This window comes from Macrobrachium nipponense, chromosome 21 (genome assembly GCF_015104395.2).
Source record: "Macrobrachium nipponense isolate FS-2020 chromosome 21, ASM1510439v2, whole genome shotgun sequence".
NCBI classification, from domain to species: domain Eukaryota; kingdom Metazoa; phylum Arthropoda; class Malacostraca; order Decapoda; family Palaemonidae; genus Macrobrachium; species Macrobrachium nipponense.
In genome coordinates, this window is record NC_087212.1 from 18,211,485 (window position 1) to 18,227,330 (window position 15,846).

The 15,846-nt window shown below is 38.3% G+C and overlaps 1 protein-coding gene across 1 annotated transcript in view; it reads right to left on the reverse strand.

The window, feature by feature from the left end:
• Positions 1 to 15,846, reverse strand: part of LOC135197815 (WD repeat-containing protein 48-like) — a 235,719-nt gene that overhangs the window by 150,865 nt on the left and 69,008 nt on the right. The window contains exon 4 of the mRNA XM_064224949.1: positions 8,762 to 8,811. Coding sequence (XP_064081019.1) covers positions 8,762 to 8,811 — 50 coding nt within the window. The remainder of the gene's footprint in view (positions 1 to 8,761; positions 8,812 to 15,846) is intronic.

Sequence of the window (15,846 nt, forward strand, 5' to 3'; positions counted from 1 at the left end):
ATTCCAGTGTTTTGTGCTATGTATGCTGTGTATGGCTCCACTATGTCCTAAGAGAAGAAACTTGAAGTCATCAAAGTTGAACCAGGATGGTCTATGGCATGTATCATGAATGAGAATGACACTGCATGGTCAATCTTACATGATATCATGACTTCCTAGGACAGGCTGAAGAAGTACCGTATATACTCGAGTAACGTGCGATCTCGCATATCATGCGACCCCAAAATTTTCACCAATAAACAGTGGTTTTGTCATGTATCTCATGTATCATGCGAGTTCCTTTTCCGAGGTCAGTTCATAAGGTTGGTGGTTTAGCGTGCTAATGGCCGAGTCGTTCAGATGTGTGCTGCTGCTAGTGAAGTTACGATAATTTTCTTACAAATCTCGAGAATTGAATAGAAGATCTCAAGATTAAAAAAGAATCCCAAGATAATAAAATAATTGTAAAAATAACACGCCTTGGAGTCTAAATCATTCTCTCTCTCTCTCTCTCTCTCTCTCTCTCTCTCTCTCCTCTCCCTCCCCTCTCTCTCTCTCTCCTCTCTCTCTCAGAAATAAATACTGTAATTTGAGTCTTTCATCAACGGGTATCAGTAAATGTGTAGACATTGTGTGCGTGTTTACAAAAATGTGCAGTACACACATTCCGATGTTTCGGTTTTTGGAATTTTTCAATTTCGGAAATGTGAGGTCAGATGCATAATCAAACAAACACCACTACTGCAGCAAAAACATTTTTTTCCTTTATGTTTTTCATTATTGTTATTTATTAATTACAGTTTATTTAAATAAATATTAATATAATACTGTTACATGAATGTGAGATAATTAAGATCACCTATAATAAAATAGTGGGACAATGAATATCATATGTTCACTAATAGCTATTATTTTCAAAACAAACATTCCGTAAAACGCAAAAAATATATGTACGTAACAATCAAAATCTAATAATGTTTAGCAGTTCAACTTGTGAATTTCAACAATAAGTATGACTATATAATATATATCACCATATCGATCTTGCAGTTGAAGAGTCGTAAAATTTTGAGGATGGTCCGGGAAAAGGATTTGTACTTTGTGATTACGTATCGCTACAACACCATGTGGTATTTTCATACCACTATATTGATGACGCATCGCTACGACACACTGGTATTTTTCATACCACTATACATTAAAGTTAAAATGATCACGTTATATTATTGTTTTCACGAAGAAATAATTATATTAAGAAAATTATCAAGTAATTTTTGCCGTCAGCAGTCAAAAAATCACGAACATGGTAACGTTCAAACCTAGTGTCATCCACGGCATATGTCTATAAATAGAACAGAAGCAGAGGGCAGTCATTGGATAACAGATCTCCATGGCTACCAACCAGCCAATCAGGTGTTAGTTATACTACTCTGTGAATTTCTTAGAATGAACGTTTACACGTAACACACGGGAAGCTAACGATGATGTGTGTGCTTTGCATACAGTACGTAGTTTTTGTTTTTATTAGTGTATTTTACTGATTACATGAGGAATACTCTCTCTCTCTCTCTCTCTCTCTCTCTCTCTCAGGAAAGATACCGTCAATTCAATTTATCAGTATCTTTTCTTGATAGACAGAGTAAATATTTAGGACTCCAAAGCTTGGCATATGTCAATTATTTTATTATCTTGGGATTTTTGGTTAATCTTGGGATTTTCCATGGTCAACTCTTGGATTAGTAAGAAAAATGCGATTATTTGAGTACCAGTAGCAGCAGCTGCAGCGCACACCCAAAATGAATCGGGTAAGCCTAGCACGCCAAACAATAGTATTTACAAAATGAGCGGAGCTCTCTGGCTGGGCTGTTTTGGTCCACCCACGTGTTTGATCGCATATCTGCCAAATTTATAACAACAACAGAGATAAAACCATTTCTCCCATTACAGATATCAAATATTATCTTTTCCGTTGCGCAGAATTCTAAATAAATTACGTAGGTTCACGATTGATAAAGTTTTTTATGCAATAACAAGAAACGGAGTCAGATTTTCTATCAACAGGGCATCTCATTTTGGTGCTGCTGCGAATATTTCAACCAGTTCCACGTGTGTTTAAATCCATACTGACTGTACAGTCTGGAGGCAGTTCTCCCTTCTACACATATCTTGATTTCTTAATATCATAGGTATAGAATAAATTGGTGAGCAAGGAAATATGAAATAAAGCATAACAGTAAGTTTGAAGAGTGATAAAATAAACAATCGTATACAGACACTCTCTCTCTCTCTCTCTCTCTCTCTCTCTCTCTCTCTCTCTCTCTCTCTCTCACTCCTCTCTCTCCTCTCTCTTCTCTCTCTCTCTCTCTCTCTCTCTCTCTCTCTCTCTCTCTCTCTCTGAGAAAATAACAGATAGGAAACAATGACTGAATTATTGCTTGAATGCGATATGGCAAAGTTTTGGCCTGACTGAAGTGTGGAGTGACTTTGACACCGACTTACAAGTTATTCCTCACAGCCATGGATAGACATCAACTTCACAGCCGAGAAAGGGCAAGCGTATACAAAATAAATAGGTATGGAAAAAGCGAAATGAGGGCCTATGTTGTCCCATAAAAAAAGCTCTCGCTCGGACAGCTGTAAGATTTAGGAGAGAGAGAGAGAGCAGGGCCGAATAGGAAGGAGATTAAAGTACCTGGGAATGAAAACCCCTTATAATCTTATAATTATAGCCTCGGGGTTTGTCTCAAGGACATTCAAAGGTCTGTCACACACGGGCAGTTGTTGTTGTTGTAGAATTAGCATAAGGGCAGATCTTTAAAAGCCACGCCAGGGAGCTCGCCACGGTGACAAGACTATGCCTTCCATATGAATTGACGATGTCCTATACGAAGATGCAGGAGATGAAGATGAAATGATCAAAGATCTGGAAGATGACGAATATGATGACTGCCTTGATGGCAAAGAATTCAGAGCAGTATTTGATGATACGGTCACGGAGAACGACTTTGGAGGATTTTAGTTTATTAATTTTATGCATTTTTTTTTACTTTAATAAATTTTCACTTACCTGCGTATCCTAAAATGAAAATAATAGTTCAAGTAACAAATGTTTCTTTTACTGAGTAAAACAAAAAGTAAAAAATCCTTCGGTGTTGTGCCTTAATCAACTAATTTGGAAATTATAGATGGTTATATTATAGTCTAGAACAGTTAAACATGTTGTATAAACCAAAATAATGCAAATGGCGCACGATCGCTCTTTTGTATTTTAAAATACAATAGTAATATGAGAATGCATACAATATTATTGGATATAGTGAAGTACAAGTAAAGCATAACTTTTTAAAAGATCTACTGTTTTCCTCCGGTAGTAACTATCGCGATCTGCCGATTTGGGAAAGCATAGACGGTACGCTAATTTTATGCCGCGTGTATGATGCGACCCCTTTAAAATTAGCTTCAAAATTAGGTTTCAAAAATCGCATGATATGCGAGTATATACGGTACATGACAGTCTCTGGGAAGATGATGTCCCGGAGTTAGGTCCACAAGGTCAGAGCAAAAGGCCATCATGAGGACATTGAACAGTTGACCTTGATCTGGTTTTGTCAGCCAAGTCCAGTTGGTGTGAACGTGTGCAGTGCTGAGTTGAAGGCTGCAGCTAAGAAGTTCAAGCCTGCATAAAGCTGTGGACTTCAAGGGATCAGTGGGTGAGCTTTTTCAGTTCAAAACTCAACATGGGATTTATAATATGACTCATAGTGAAGTCTTGGATACTTCTGAGGAGTGAATAGAAAAATTTTGCCTAATGTTGCAAGCCCTAATGAGAAAGAAGGTCTCATTTCAGGGGCAAATCTACAATGCTGACAAAACTGGTCTATTCTGTTATTCCAAACCTACTAACTACTTGGCACATCAGTGCAAACCAGTGGTAGTTTGACATATAAAGCAACCTCATGCCCTGCATGTGTTGCTAGAGAGGCTCCCAGTGATTCAGCAAAGGCTTGGTTCACCTCCACGATCGTAACTAAATGGTTCCATAATCACTCTTGTGAGAGGTTGTTCATCACCAGACACAGGACCTTGGCATTGCTAGATATTGGATGAAGGCTTTGCTTCTCATGGGCAATGCACTGCACATTCTACTGCAACCCCATTGATTGGTAACAAAGGTCATGCTCCCATTGATTGGTAACAAAGGTCATGCTAAGGTAATTTATTTGCCTCCTGGTCAATTAGCCAATGGACCAAGGTGTTGTAACTAAAACAAAATGGTTATAACAGAGGAAGTTCCTGGAGGAGGTAATGGTAGTGTTCAATGAGGTGGAGGAGAAGGAGCAAGGCTTCCATATGTGGGAGAATGCAAACTGAAGAATCTTCAAAGGTATTCACTGAAGGCTGCCAATACATCTTCACAGATGCTTGGAAGGATGTCACCATATGGACCCTCGACCTCAACTGAACCTATATCCTAAAGGGGGAGGGAAGAGGGCATGAGGAACTTCCACATGTTGAAGTTGACGACCATCATGCCTAACTCACAAATGGAGGTGACAGCATTCCCAAGGATGATGCACGGGAGTGATTGGATAACAAGGGTGGCAACCCTGGCTTCCAAGTTTTGTCCAGTAGTGAGATAGGTGCTGCAGATGCTGCCAGTAACAAGGAAGCCCCAGTAGAAGATGATGATGATGACAACGACAGGAAAGAGTCTGTTTCACAACGATTGCCTTCATACAAGCACATGTGTATGGTCTTTGATATATTATCAAGATCATGGAGAACCCTAATATTGAACCCAAAAACTGCCTTAGGGCCTTAGACATGGCTGCGCAAATGCAAGTTTTAGTGGAATGTTACTGCAAAGCAAAATCATTATTCATAATGTCAAGAGTAACCTAAAAAGCTTCCTCTGATCCTAAACTCCTATGCACACAAGCCCATCACTATCCACAACTTTGGTAACCTGACTGTTCAGCTTGAAAACGCAGGTAAGAATGCCTACACCCTCCTTGCTTTGCAATGCTCCTTCAGCCAAGAATCTAATGTGTTGCTGCCCCACTCTGGCGACCCTGACTTTTGGCACCTCTACGCCTCTTCCATTGAACATCCAGATTATGGGTAGAGAGCTCTGTGATGATTCTGAGTGCCCGTGGATATGCAGCACAGTACACTAAGAGCGGTTTTAGCTTGAAGTATCCTGATGCGTTGCCACCCAGCAGTAAGGTTAGCCTATCCTTCCCCACTTTATATCCTGATGTGGTAGTGTGATTTAATAACTTATTCTTTTTTTCTTTATTATTATTAGGTTGATTAGAATAAGCAATTTTGAAGCTTTATTATTTTGTTTTTATATTCTTTATGTTATGCTTGTGGGTGAGGGACTGTTTAAGTAATCTTTATTTTTCTCTTTTTTACAGTTATGTTTGAGGCTCCCCTTCACCTGTACCCAACGGTGGAAGCTGACTGGGACAGTTTTGCCAGTTGTTTGCAGTTCCCATTTGCTGAACCCAATAGTGGAAAGGCTTTCAAATGCAAATATTGGAGACAAAGATTTTAGAAAGAGTAGTAACTGGATAATGTGCATGAGGTTACGAGAGGATGAAATCTGATGTTAAAGAGGAAAATACTTTGTGAGATGAACAGGCTAAAGTAAAGGTGCATAAATAATATGTCACTGCTGGGAAATCTCAAATAGACTGGATAAAAACAGTGTTTGTGAGTGTGTATTTACCTAACCTAGTTGTGGTCACATCAAGAAATAGTAACAAAGCAAATAAGGGGAGACCGCATAAGAGCTAAGTTAAAATAGATAGGACAATTCAATGAAGGAACATTAAGGAGAATAAGATTAAGGAATTAAGTTTAGATTCTTAACATTGAGTAATTTTAAGTTAGGATAAGGTAGATATAGGGATAGGAGGATAGGTTTGATGAGCTAGGGATAAGATTGAGTAAGTTTTGGAAAGTTGGAGTTTCATTTGGTAACCTTCAAATTTGTTCCCACTATCCTGCTTCAACTGTGTTGAAGATGGCCACTACACTGGTATTGTCTTCTCTTCATGTCTGTATATGATGAAGAGATTACATTCTATCTGACAGATAAAAAGAATGGCGACCTTAGGAAAATTCAGAACATGAATACAAACATATATGATCAATAGCGTTGTGGTGAAACAAAGAAACAAAACAAGTATCCCAGTTTTTAAAGACAAGAGAATAATGCTAGTAAGAGGAGATGGTTTAAATTTCAGGATATGAGTACTGTAGAAACATATTTGATTGATGCGGTTGTGGCGAAACATAGAAATAAAATAATTATCCCAATTTTTGGGGTTCTGGTGAAAAAAAGTATCTCAGGTTTTAAAGACAAAAGAATAATGTTAAGAAGTAAGAGATGGTTGCAATTCTTAGTTTGAAGGGATGACATTATCAAGGTGTTAAGAAAATGGGGTATGTCTAAGGATTGAAGATTAGGTTCTAAGCTGTCAGAGGATTATGGAGAAAGACAAGATAAGAATGTATATAAGACAATATTAAAGCAAAAAAATTAATATATATATATTAATATATATATATATATTATATAATATATATTATATAATATATAGATATATATATATATATATACAGGCGGTCCCCGGGTTACGACGGTTCCGGCTTACGACGTTCCGAGGTTACGACGCTTTTTCTTAAATATTCAATGGAAAAATCCGTCCTGGGTTACGACGCTTGTTCCGAGGTTACGACGCTGACGCTTCCGACGCTCCGAGTTAACGACGCTTTTAAAAAACGCATACTATGATAAAAATCCTTTATAGTTTAGCACAGTATATTAATAAAAATAAGTTTCTGGTTAGATTACAACAAAAATTTTGAGATTATGATGATTTTCGACACTTTTTATGTTGTATTTTTCTATGTTTTTTAGTGACGCCTCATATGCGGAACTAGTTTCCGAGCGAATGAATACATACTAGTTTACATATAACAGTCCAAAAGCGCAAATAATGAAAAAATCATTGCTTGTTTCCAGTAATAATAACAAAACGAAGTTTCTGGTTAGATTACAACGCAAATTCCAAGTATCCAAAGAGAGACATTATCCAGTAATTTGATCAGAGAGAGAGAGAGAGAAGAGAGAAGAGAGAGAGAGAGAGAGAGAGAGAGAGAGAGAGAGAGAGAGAGAGAGAGAGAGGCGTCTTCCGACGCTCCGAGTTGAGGACAGAGAAGTGTTCGTTTCGTTAAACGGCCTCTGACTCATGCCAGTAAATGTTTTGTTGATACTAATAATATAAGCCTATTTAAAGATACGTTTACTTTAATTAGTCTATATGATACGTAAATAGTATTCAACTGTTCTTGTAGCCCTCAATATTTGGCAAAATCGAAGTATCCAAAGAGAGACATTATCCAGTACGTAATTTGATCAGAGAGAGAGAAGGAGAGAGAGAGAGAGAGAGAGAGAGAGCAGAGAGAGATAGAGAGAGAGAGAGAGAGAGAGAGAGAGAGAGACGCTTTGGCAACAATGGTCTCGGGGGTTTTTATAGCTTCCTTCTGCTTGATGATCGTGGATATTGTAGAAGGATTTCGACCATACTCGTTTGCCAAATCGACGATACGAACGCCACGTTCATGCTTTGCTATAATTTCATGTTTTGCTTCCATCGAAATCATTTTCTTGGGTTTTTTCTTATCACCTGCTTTGTCTTTAGCTTTGAGACCCATGGTTAATAATAAAATAGACAAAATAACACGAAAAATAGGCGCAAATACAACGAACTAAACAACGACGTGTTAACATGCAGCACCAACAAACAAACAGACTGAACGCCATTTATCGGTCGCCTATACAACTAACACTCATCGCAAAATCGTATCTCAAATATTTCGTTGTATATCAAAGCTTGTATTTTCGCAAATTTTCTGTTCTATCTCAAAACATTCGTATATTAGGGCAATCGTATGTCAAGTTTCCAATGTAATTTGATCAGAGAGAGAGAGAGAGAAGAAGAGAGAGGAGAGAGAGAGAGATAGAGAGAGAGAGAGACGAGGAGAGAAGGAGAAGAGAGAGAGACGCTTTGGCAACAATGGTCTCGGGGATTGACGTAACGTTTATTTTCTGAACAGATAGGACAGAGAAGTGTTCGTTTCATTAAACGGCCTCTGACTCATGGCAGGAAATGTTTTGTTGATACTAATATATAAGCCTATTTAAAGATACATTTACTTTAATTAGTCTATATGATACGTAAATAGTAATCAGCTGTTCTTGTAGCCCTCAAGATTTTGCAAAATCACTCCAGGTTGTACATAAAACTTCAAGAATGTAGTGTCACCAGAGGATTACAATAGTTTTTACCTTCAAGAACCAGCATTCTTTTATGAAAATAACTCCAGGTTGTACATAAAAACTACAGGAAACAACATGTAGTGTAACCAAAGGATTACAAGTAAGGTTTTTATAACTTTTTATTAGTTTAAGACATATTTCCAAGCGTCGTTCCGGCTTACGACGATTTTCGGCTTACAACGCGTCTCAAGAACGGAACCCCCGTCGTAAACCCGGGGACTGCCCTGTAATATATATATATTATATATATATTTATATATATATTATATATCTATATATATATAGATATATATATTATATATATATATATTCATATCTAGATAGATAGATAGAATAGGATAGATAGATATTATATATATAAGTGTAGGTGCTGCGGTACTAGTGTAAAGTGAAATATCTTACAAAGAATTACGAAACAAAAAATATTACCTTATGAGCATTCCAGACTTTAACTGTTGTATCCGAACTAGCTGATATTACTGAAATGAAAACAAATATATATTATATTAAGCTCTAATTGGTAGCTACTCCACTATTTACTGACAATTGGTTGCCGTTGCCACAAGATGTCAAATAATATAACTGATTTGTTTATCATCCCATCAGCCCTGAGAAAACATACCACTCATCATCAAGTCATATATTTTATTTCTTTACAAAAACTTTATTCCCTTATCTTAAAAGGCAACACTAAAATGCAATCTGTAATCAACTTCTGAACAGCTAAAATTACTTCAGGGTTTAGTGTTTTGAACACTTTAGTCATTAAATTTATACTTTCCATATTTTTAGCAGAGTGAATATAAAAAAACTATCCTTCAAGTAATTTCAAACACTTTTTCTTTTGCTAATTTCATACAAACTTGTTAACAAAAATTTTGACAGAAAACTGCTGAGCAATAGTAATTGAATAACTTCATTTGGCTTCCCTCAATTAAAACATGAAATATAAAACTTACAATCAAACTTTTTTAAATAATACATGATTAGTTTTTCATACAAGCCAACGATATAAAGCACACATTCATGGACTTCACATGTCCCTGGACACTGCATGGTTTTGTACAAATGAAGGAGTAAGAAATATTAACTAGGGTGCAAGGACCAGGTGGAGCTTTCAGGCATTTTGACTCATCTACATTGCTTTTTTTTTTGTGGAATATGGAGAAGAAATGTGAGACTGAAGGGATGGGATGAGGGGTCTCCATATATGACTCCTGTATTTGAAAAACAAATAGACTTCATATTTAAAAATTTGTGTCTCACAAATCCATCACAAATATAGCCAGACTCTGAATTTAAGTGGGAGGATCAATCCACATACGTATTACCCTGTAGTGATGAATGAGGAATGAAAGATTTGGGAAAGCCCTTGGTAAAAGAATAGGTCTGAACCAAGACTGATAAAAAACAGTTGTTCCTCATAAGGAAGACCCTTTTGGATGTGAATTATGGCTCTGTATGTTTAGGTGATCACTCGATAGGCAGACTAAAATACTCAACATAGTCATGAATGAACAAATGATCATGAAGTTGATGACTCCCCTTTCTCCTCTTAAGTACAGTGGAACCCCCGTATTCGCATTCTCCACATTCGCGGACTCACACATTCACAGGTTTCTCTCTGGAACATTTCCCCCCATCATACACGGAAAACTCGCCAATTCACAGTATTTTTCTGTGAGAAATATCCACAAATTCCTGTTCTTTTTTCTCAATTTCATCATAAAATGCACTTTTTGTGATAAAACTATTAAAAAAATCAGGTCTAAAAATTTTTAGTAGGTTTTTCTTGAATTTAAACTAACAAAATAGGAGGTTTTAAGCATTTTTATAGGGGTTCCAACTATTCATGGGGGGGGGTGGTGGGGGGGGGGGGGTCTGGTAAGCATTCCCCGCAAATACGGGGGACCAACGTAGGTCTATTACTGGTTCTAAAGAATATGTACTTATCAATTTCTGTATTAAATTCAGAAGATAAAACCTTGAACATAATTATTGATGTCTCCAAGCACCAGCACTTAAAATAGAATACCATGTTACATCTGAATGCAAATGATAAAAAGATATCCGATTTCTTTAATTAAAACCCTTACATGTGTCACCTCATCTTCCAATACGTATGCCCTAATAGGCCCTGAAGGTGACCTGCCTGGGAATGTGAGACACAAGGGACTTTACAGTAATTTCTTTAAACAGTCTGGATGAATTGTCTCAAAACTCTGTGATGAAGATCAAGTGTGTAGTGGTGCAGTATTGACTGCCCAGCATTTAAGCACTAGCACCTAAATCAGTTAGGAAAGAAAAACTTATCATAGTCCAATCTCTGGAATGTGTGACTATCACAAAAAGATTGTAAACACCAATATGAAGAGTCTTCAGTATACCATCCAGCAATGATGCCTCAAAGTTTCATATGATTTAATGACACCTTACAACAAGAGACAGGTCCTAGATATACACAGATTCCAGCAAGTATATTCAAGAAGACAAGACCCTCCTCAAAAGGATACATATGCCTTCTCAGGTCCATGATAAAACCCGTTTCTAGTCCGAAAATTCAAGAAACTGTTTTAAAGACACTCTAGAGCCCTTGACTGAAATGGATGACTTTTTCTCTTGAGAAGCAATACTGATTAAATTAATGTCCCATTGACTACACTAATCACAAAATTGCTTCGTATTGACTGAAGTCAAAGGTATACAAGACAGACTACTGCTGCCGCTTCCTCAGAAAATATTTTGCCTCCAAGACCCTGATGTATAGCCTACATAGATGTACTGTAGAGGTGCAACAATACTAGGTTCCTGTAGAACATAAGAAAATGTTACTGATGTGTTAGCTTCTTCTAAGCCAGAAACCACTAAAGACTATTCATCAGCACAAAGATTCCTAATGTAGCTAAAGCAGGGCAATGAGATTCATGAATAAGTTTTCATAGTTCTTCAGTTTGTCTAATAACTGCATCACGCAGCCAAAATGTCTAAAAGCATTCACATCCAGTGCATCAAATGAATGCATCAGGAATTTTTTGCTCCAGCTTGGTCAGGCTGGATTGAAATGAACTGACAATTTGTGGATAAGCCTGGCAAATCCTAAGCTCCAGGGGTCAATCCAATGGGAGAACTTACTTGCTTTGCTTGACTAAGAGTGTCAGCTATGATGCACTGCCTTCCTGAGCATTATCCAGCTTGAGGAATTTGATACACAGGCTTCTGTTCTTTCAAGTTGAAGTTTCCGTCGCTTGAAGGTCTAGCAAGTATAAAGTGCCCCTCCCCCCCTTTTTTATGTATTTCACATTTCTGAGTTTCATTTTGTTGCAAATTTTTTGTGAAGCACATCATTCACTTGTCTGCAGGAGAAATTTCACTAATTTGCAGAGTTTTGGGGGGGCCATATCTCTATAACTATCACTAAGTATCAAATATTATTAATAATATTATTAGTAAAAATAATACATCAGTACCTCAGACTTTGCACTTAATCCACTGCCTCAAGTAAGACTTTTTTTTATTATTTCTGGGCTCAGTTCGTGTCGCTGCGCGAAATATCCCTTTAATCCATTATTTCTAAGGTAAATGCACTAACACATACCAGAGAATAAATAAAATAAAGAAAAGGTCAGTACCACTGACTCGCTCACCCTCCAAGAGGGCGTCGGTATGAACACTAGGGCGAGTGAGACCACTACCACGAACCTCTTACCAATAGAAATCTCCTACGACAAAACCCCAACAAGAGGGGAGCCGACCCACAGAGTGGGCAGCAACTACTACTACTCCATCCCACGCTGCTGACTGCTGCGTCTCTGGTAGTCATCCTTTCTGTTAGCGCACTGTGTACAACACGTACTTTTTTGCTCTCTGTGTTTTTTGTGCCCCTTACAAGGATTTATCTAGATATGGAGCGTTCAGCCATCGCATCAGCTAAGTTAAGTAATCTGTTAAGGTTTCTATTTGGTTTTTTCCAGCTTTGAGTCAGTATTTACTACTACTACTACTAACTACTACTAACTACTACTACTACTACTACTACTACTACTACTACTACTACTGCAGTTCCGTGGTTATCGGCAATCCTGTTTTATGGGGTTTGTCTAGTACCAAAATGCACTGATTTCTGGTTATCGGTGCCAATAAATGAGGCTTCATTTACCAGTTATTGGCACCCATAAGCTTCGAAAACCGCAGATTTTTGGTTATCTGCAATTTTTGCTTATCATCAAGCTATCAGAACAGAACCCCCCACGATAACCAGGGACTGCCAGTAACAACAATAATATATCCACTGTAATTACAACATTATGCATTTCTATATTAAGTAAAATTTTAAACAAACAAATATCATTCCACATCTTTTCTCAAAAGTTTTGAAGTGAGGGGAAAGGTAAACCTGCCAAATATGTCAAATCTCTGACTGCAAATGGTAGAAAATGTTGCCGACTTGGCCAAATAATATGTTGCCCATTTGGTGGTTAAATAGGTATGAATGATGCCCAAAAATCTCTCTCTCTCTTTTATCATAAATGCATTTGTACGTAATCACAAAAACACTATATCCTTTACAATAGGATATACTTGTGGCATAGCAGCTCTTAAACTCTTGAACAAGGTGGTTAGGCAGTAACTACCGCCCAGTAGGCGGAGAGACCTGCCTGCACAGATGTAAACATTCCCATCTTGCCTTTCAGCCCAAGTTTCAGATTGAGGAGTGGCATGAGATGGGCATTAGTGTAAAGGACATCAGGTTTGTATAGTTAGGAAAAATCCAATTTGTTCCTACATAATATACAAACTCTTGGTTCTTTACAATAGGAAGACTCATTGGTTATATGGAGGAATCTGAGTCTCCAGAACTGACTGGAATTCACACACCTGGGCAATTACTAATGGTTTAAAGAGCGAGGAGGAGTTCCCTGCCTCTGACACATTAATCGGAGTCTCAGAACTGCAAGATCGAGGCATTATGGCAAAGATATGAGATGTTCCTGCCTTTTTCTAAGAAAATTAGAAAGGAAACTCAATGTTTAAACTTACTGCATCAAATGCCTGACCAGCAAGTGCGTGTTCAAATCCTGTTCTCAACCCAAAGGAAGAGAAGTAGAAGGCCGACGAGGGGGAAGGAGGATAGACCAGTCACTCTCGCATCCTTCTTACCTCTAGAACTGCCCACCATAGGCGAGAGATGCAACTTATCCTCCTGAAGGAACTGGTTAAGCAAACACAACTTGTTGAGTATCCACCACAGGTCTAAGGAAAAGGTGTTTCAAGGACTGTGGCCAACTACCCAAAGGAAGAAAGAAACTTTGGTTCTCATGGGACAACATCCATCTTCCAGTCCAAGATATTCTCCAGAGAGCAATGAAAGGACCAAGCTACTGGGACTGTGCGCGCATGTGACGTAGTTATCTACAGAGACAAAGCTCGCACTCTTGCAGGACTTGAAGGAAGCCATGTCCTAAGACACTTCTCTATTGACAAGCCTGTAGTGAAGAACAGAAATCGACATTAAATGAAGGGTGTCTAGTCTCTGCAGGTCAAATAACCCATCACTAAAACAAAGTAGTAATTGATCTGGATCAATAAATAAAGTCCAAGGCATAGAAGATCATGCAGGATTTGACCCGTCAAAACAGATGCTGAATGATTCAACATATGAGACAAAGTTGCGACATGATAACCCACCTTTTGAAGGGTGATGTTGAAGACGATCCATGCAACACATCTGTCCTCTTCACCATTGCTGGAGAGAGACAGGATGCAGTCTTGAAAAACAAAAGCTCTGTCTAATGACTATTGTAAGGGCTCATATGTACCGAACAAGAGTCAAATTCTGTCCAGAGGCCTGAGGCCATGGGATGGCCAGACAAAGAAAGTTTCTCATAAGTATTAGAATCTCATAAGTATTAGAATCTCAACTGAAAAACAATACTACTTACGTGAAAGACTACAGCAAGTATATACCCACGTCTTTCACAGTTGAATCGGAAAGAAGTTAAATTTCATGACTGGCAAAACGTCCTGTCAATTACGCCAACCAAAGAGGATGGTCCTAACCCCTGAAATTTACAGAAGTTTGAAAGAGAATTTCATCTATTTCATTGCCGTTCGGAAAAAAGCCTATGCTTGCAACAAAGGCTGGAACACAGGGATGTACTGCCTACACGAACCACTTCTCGACACTGAGAAGGTTGGTTCAGGGAGGAACTCTGCTGCTGTCAGGGCAAACGAAGCCTTCAACATTTACTCCAATTCAGAGTGAACACCTAGTAGTTGAACACTATGAATCAGAAAATGTATATAAAAGACAAAATGAAAAAAACTGTATTTGTATAGAAAATCATTCTGAATTACCGCAATGGTCTAGGGGTCAACTGCGACAAAGAAGGAGACTTACAGACTTATGTTATTCCCTGAGGTAAACAGAAAGATGATAATGAGTCAAATGAGACATATCTGTCTGCTAATTCTCGCAATGGCAAATGTGGAGCATTTGACATGAGACATACACAAGAATCCCGAGCCAACCAGAGATCTAAGTCTGTGATGGTAGGGCAGAGAGATTCGAATTAGTAGTTAACCCTCGACAGAGGAGAAACAAGACAAATAAAATCTCAGTGAGAAGTCAGTACTCTGCCCCTCGCTAGACTCCATAGGCTTACAGAGCTAGTGAGTGCACTACAGATACACTCGACCACCTGCATGTTAATGCCAATCCTGTGGTGTTGTTGTCGAACAATACCACTAGTTGTCTCAAAATCAAAACCAGAAACTCTAGGGAGGCTCAAAAGAAGGTACTATTCGTTGTTCACATACCAGAAGAACTAACTTATAGGTATGCGCCTATTACTCGGCCGGTGCAACTGATAGGATGCATGTAGCAAGGAGAATATACAAGTACATTCATAAGCTCCTGTTAATCGAGTGCCAGGCTAATTCTTCTCCACTTCAAAAGAGGAAAAAGAATAAGGACCAGCAGCAGACCTTCTTCATTCAGTAATGTAGATAGCGAAGGTGAAGCTGTCCCAAAGGAAGGCTTCTATGCCAATAACAGGAGACCGAAGAAGTCTAGTTCATGCCGAACTGGTTGTTCCCAAAAAACGGGAACAGTGGAGAGGTGAGTTCAAACTCTAGGTTTTATCCATCTTGAACAGATTGAACATAAGTTTGGTGAGATCTTAAGATCGAACCAGTAACAGTCTCTCATATTTGAACTCTTATTCTCTCACTCATCCCAGTGTAACCCAGGAAGTAGAGGAAAAAAAAAAAGAGAGGAGGACTGACTATTCTTGGCTGCTTTTCTTGAAACTTGTGATGACGATAGCAAAGCAGACAAGCAAAACATATTTGCCTCAGCAAAAAACGCTTCCTGAGATCAGGTTCTCACTCACCAAACAGAGCATTCTTTTCTTACAACTGGTTTGTTGCAAGCGAGATTTGAGCGATGCTGAATGTGCCAAAAGTTGATGAGAACTTGCCACGTCTGCTACGCATCTGTCTGCTCCGTGATTAAA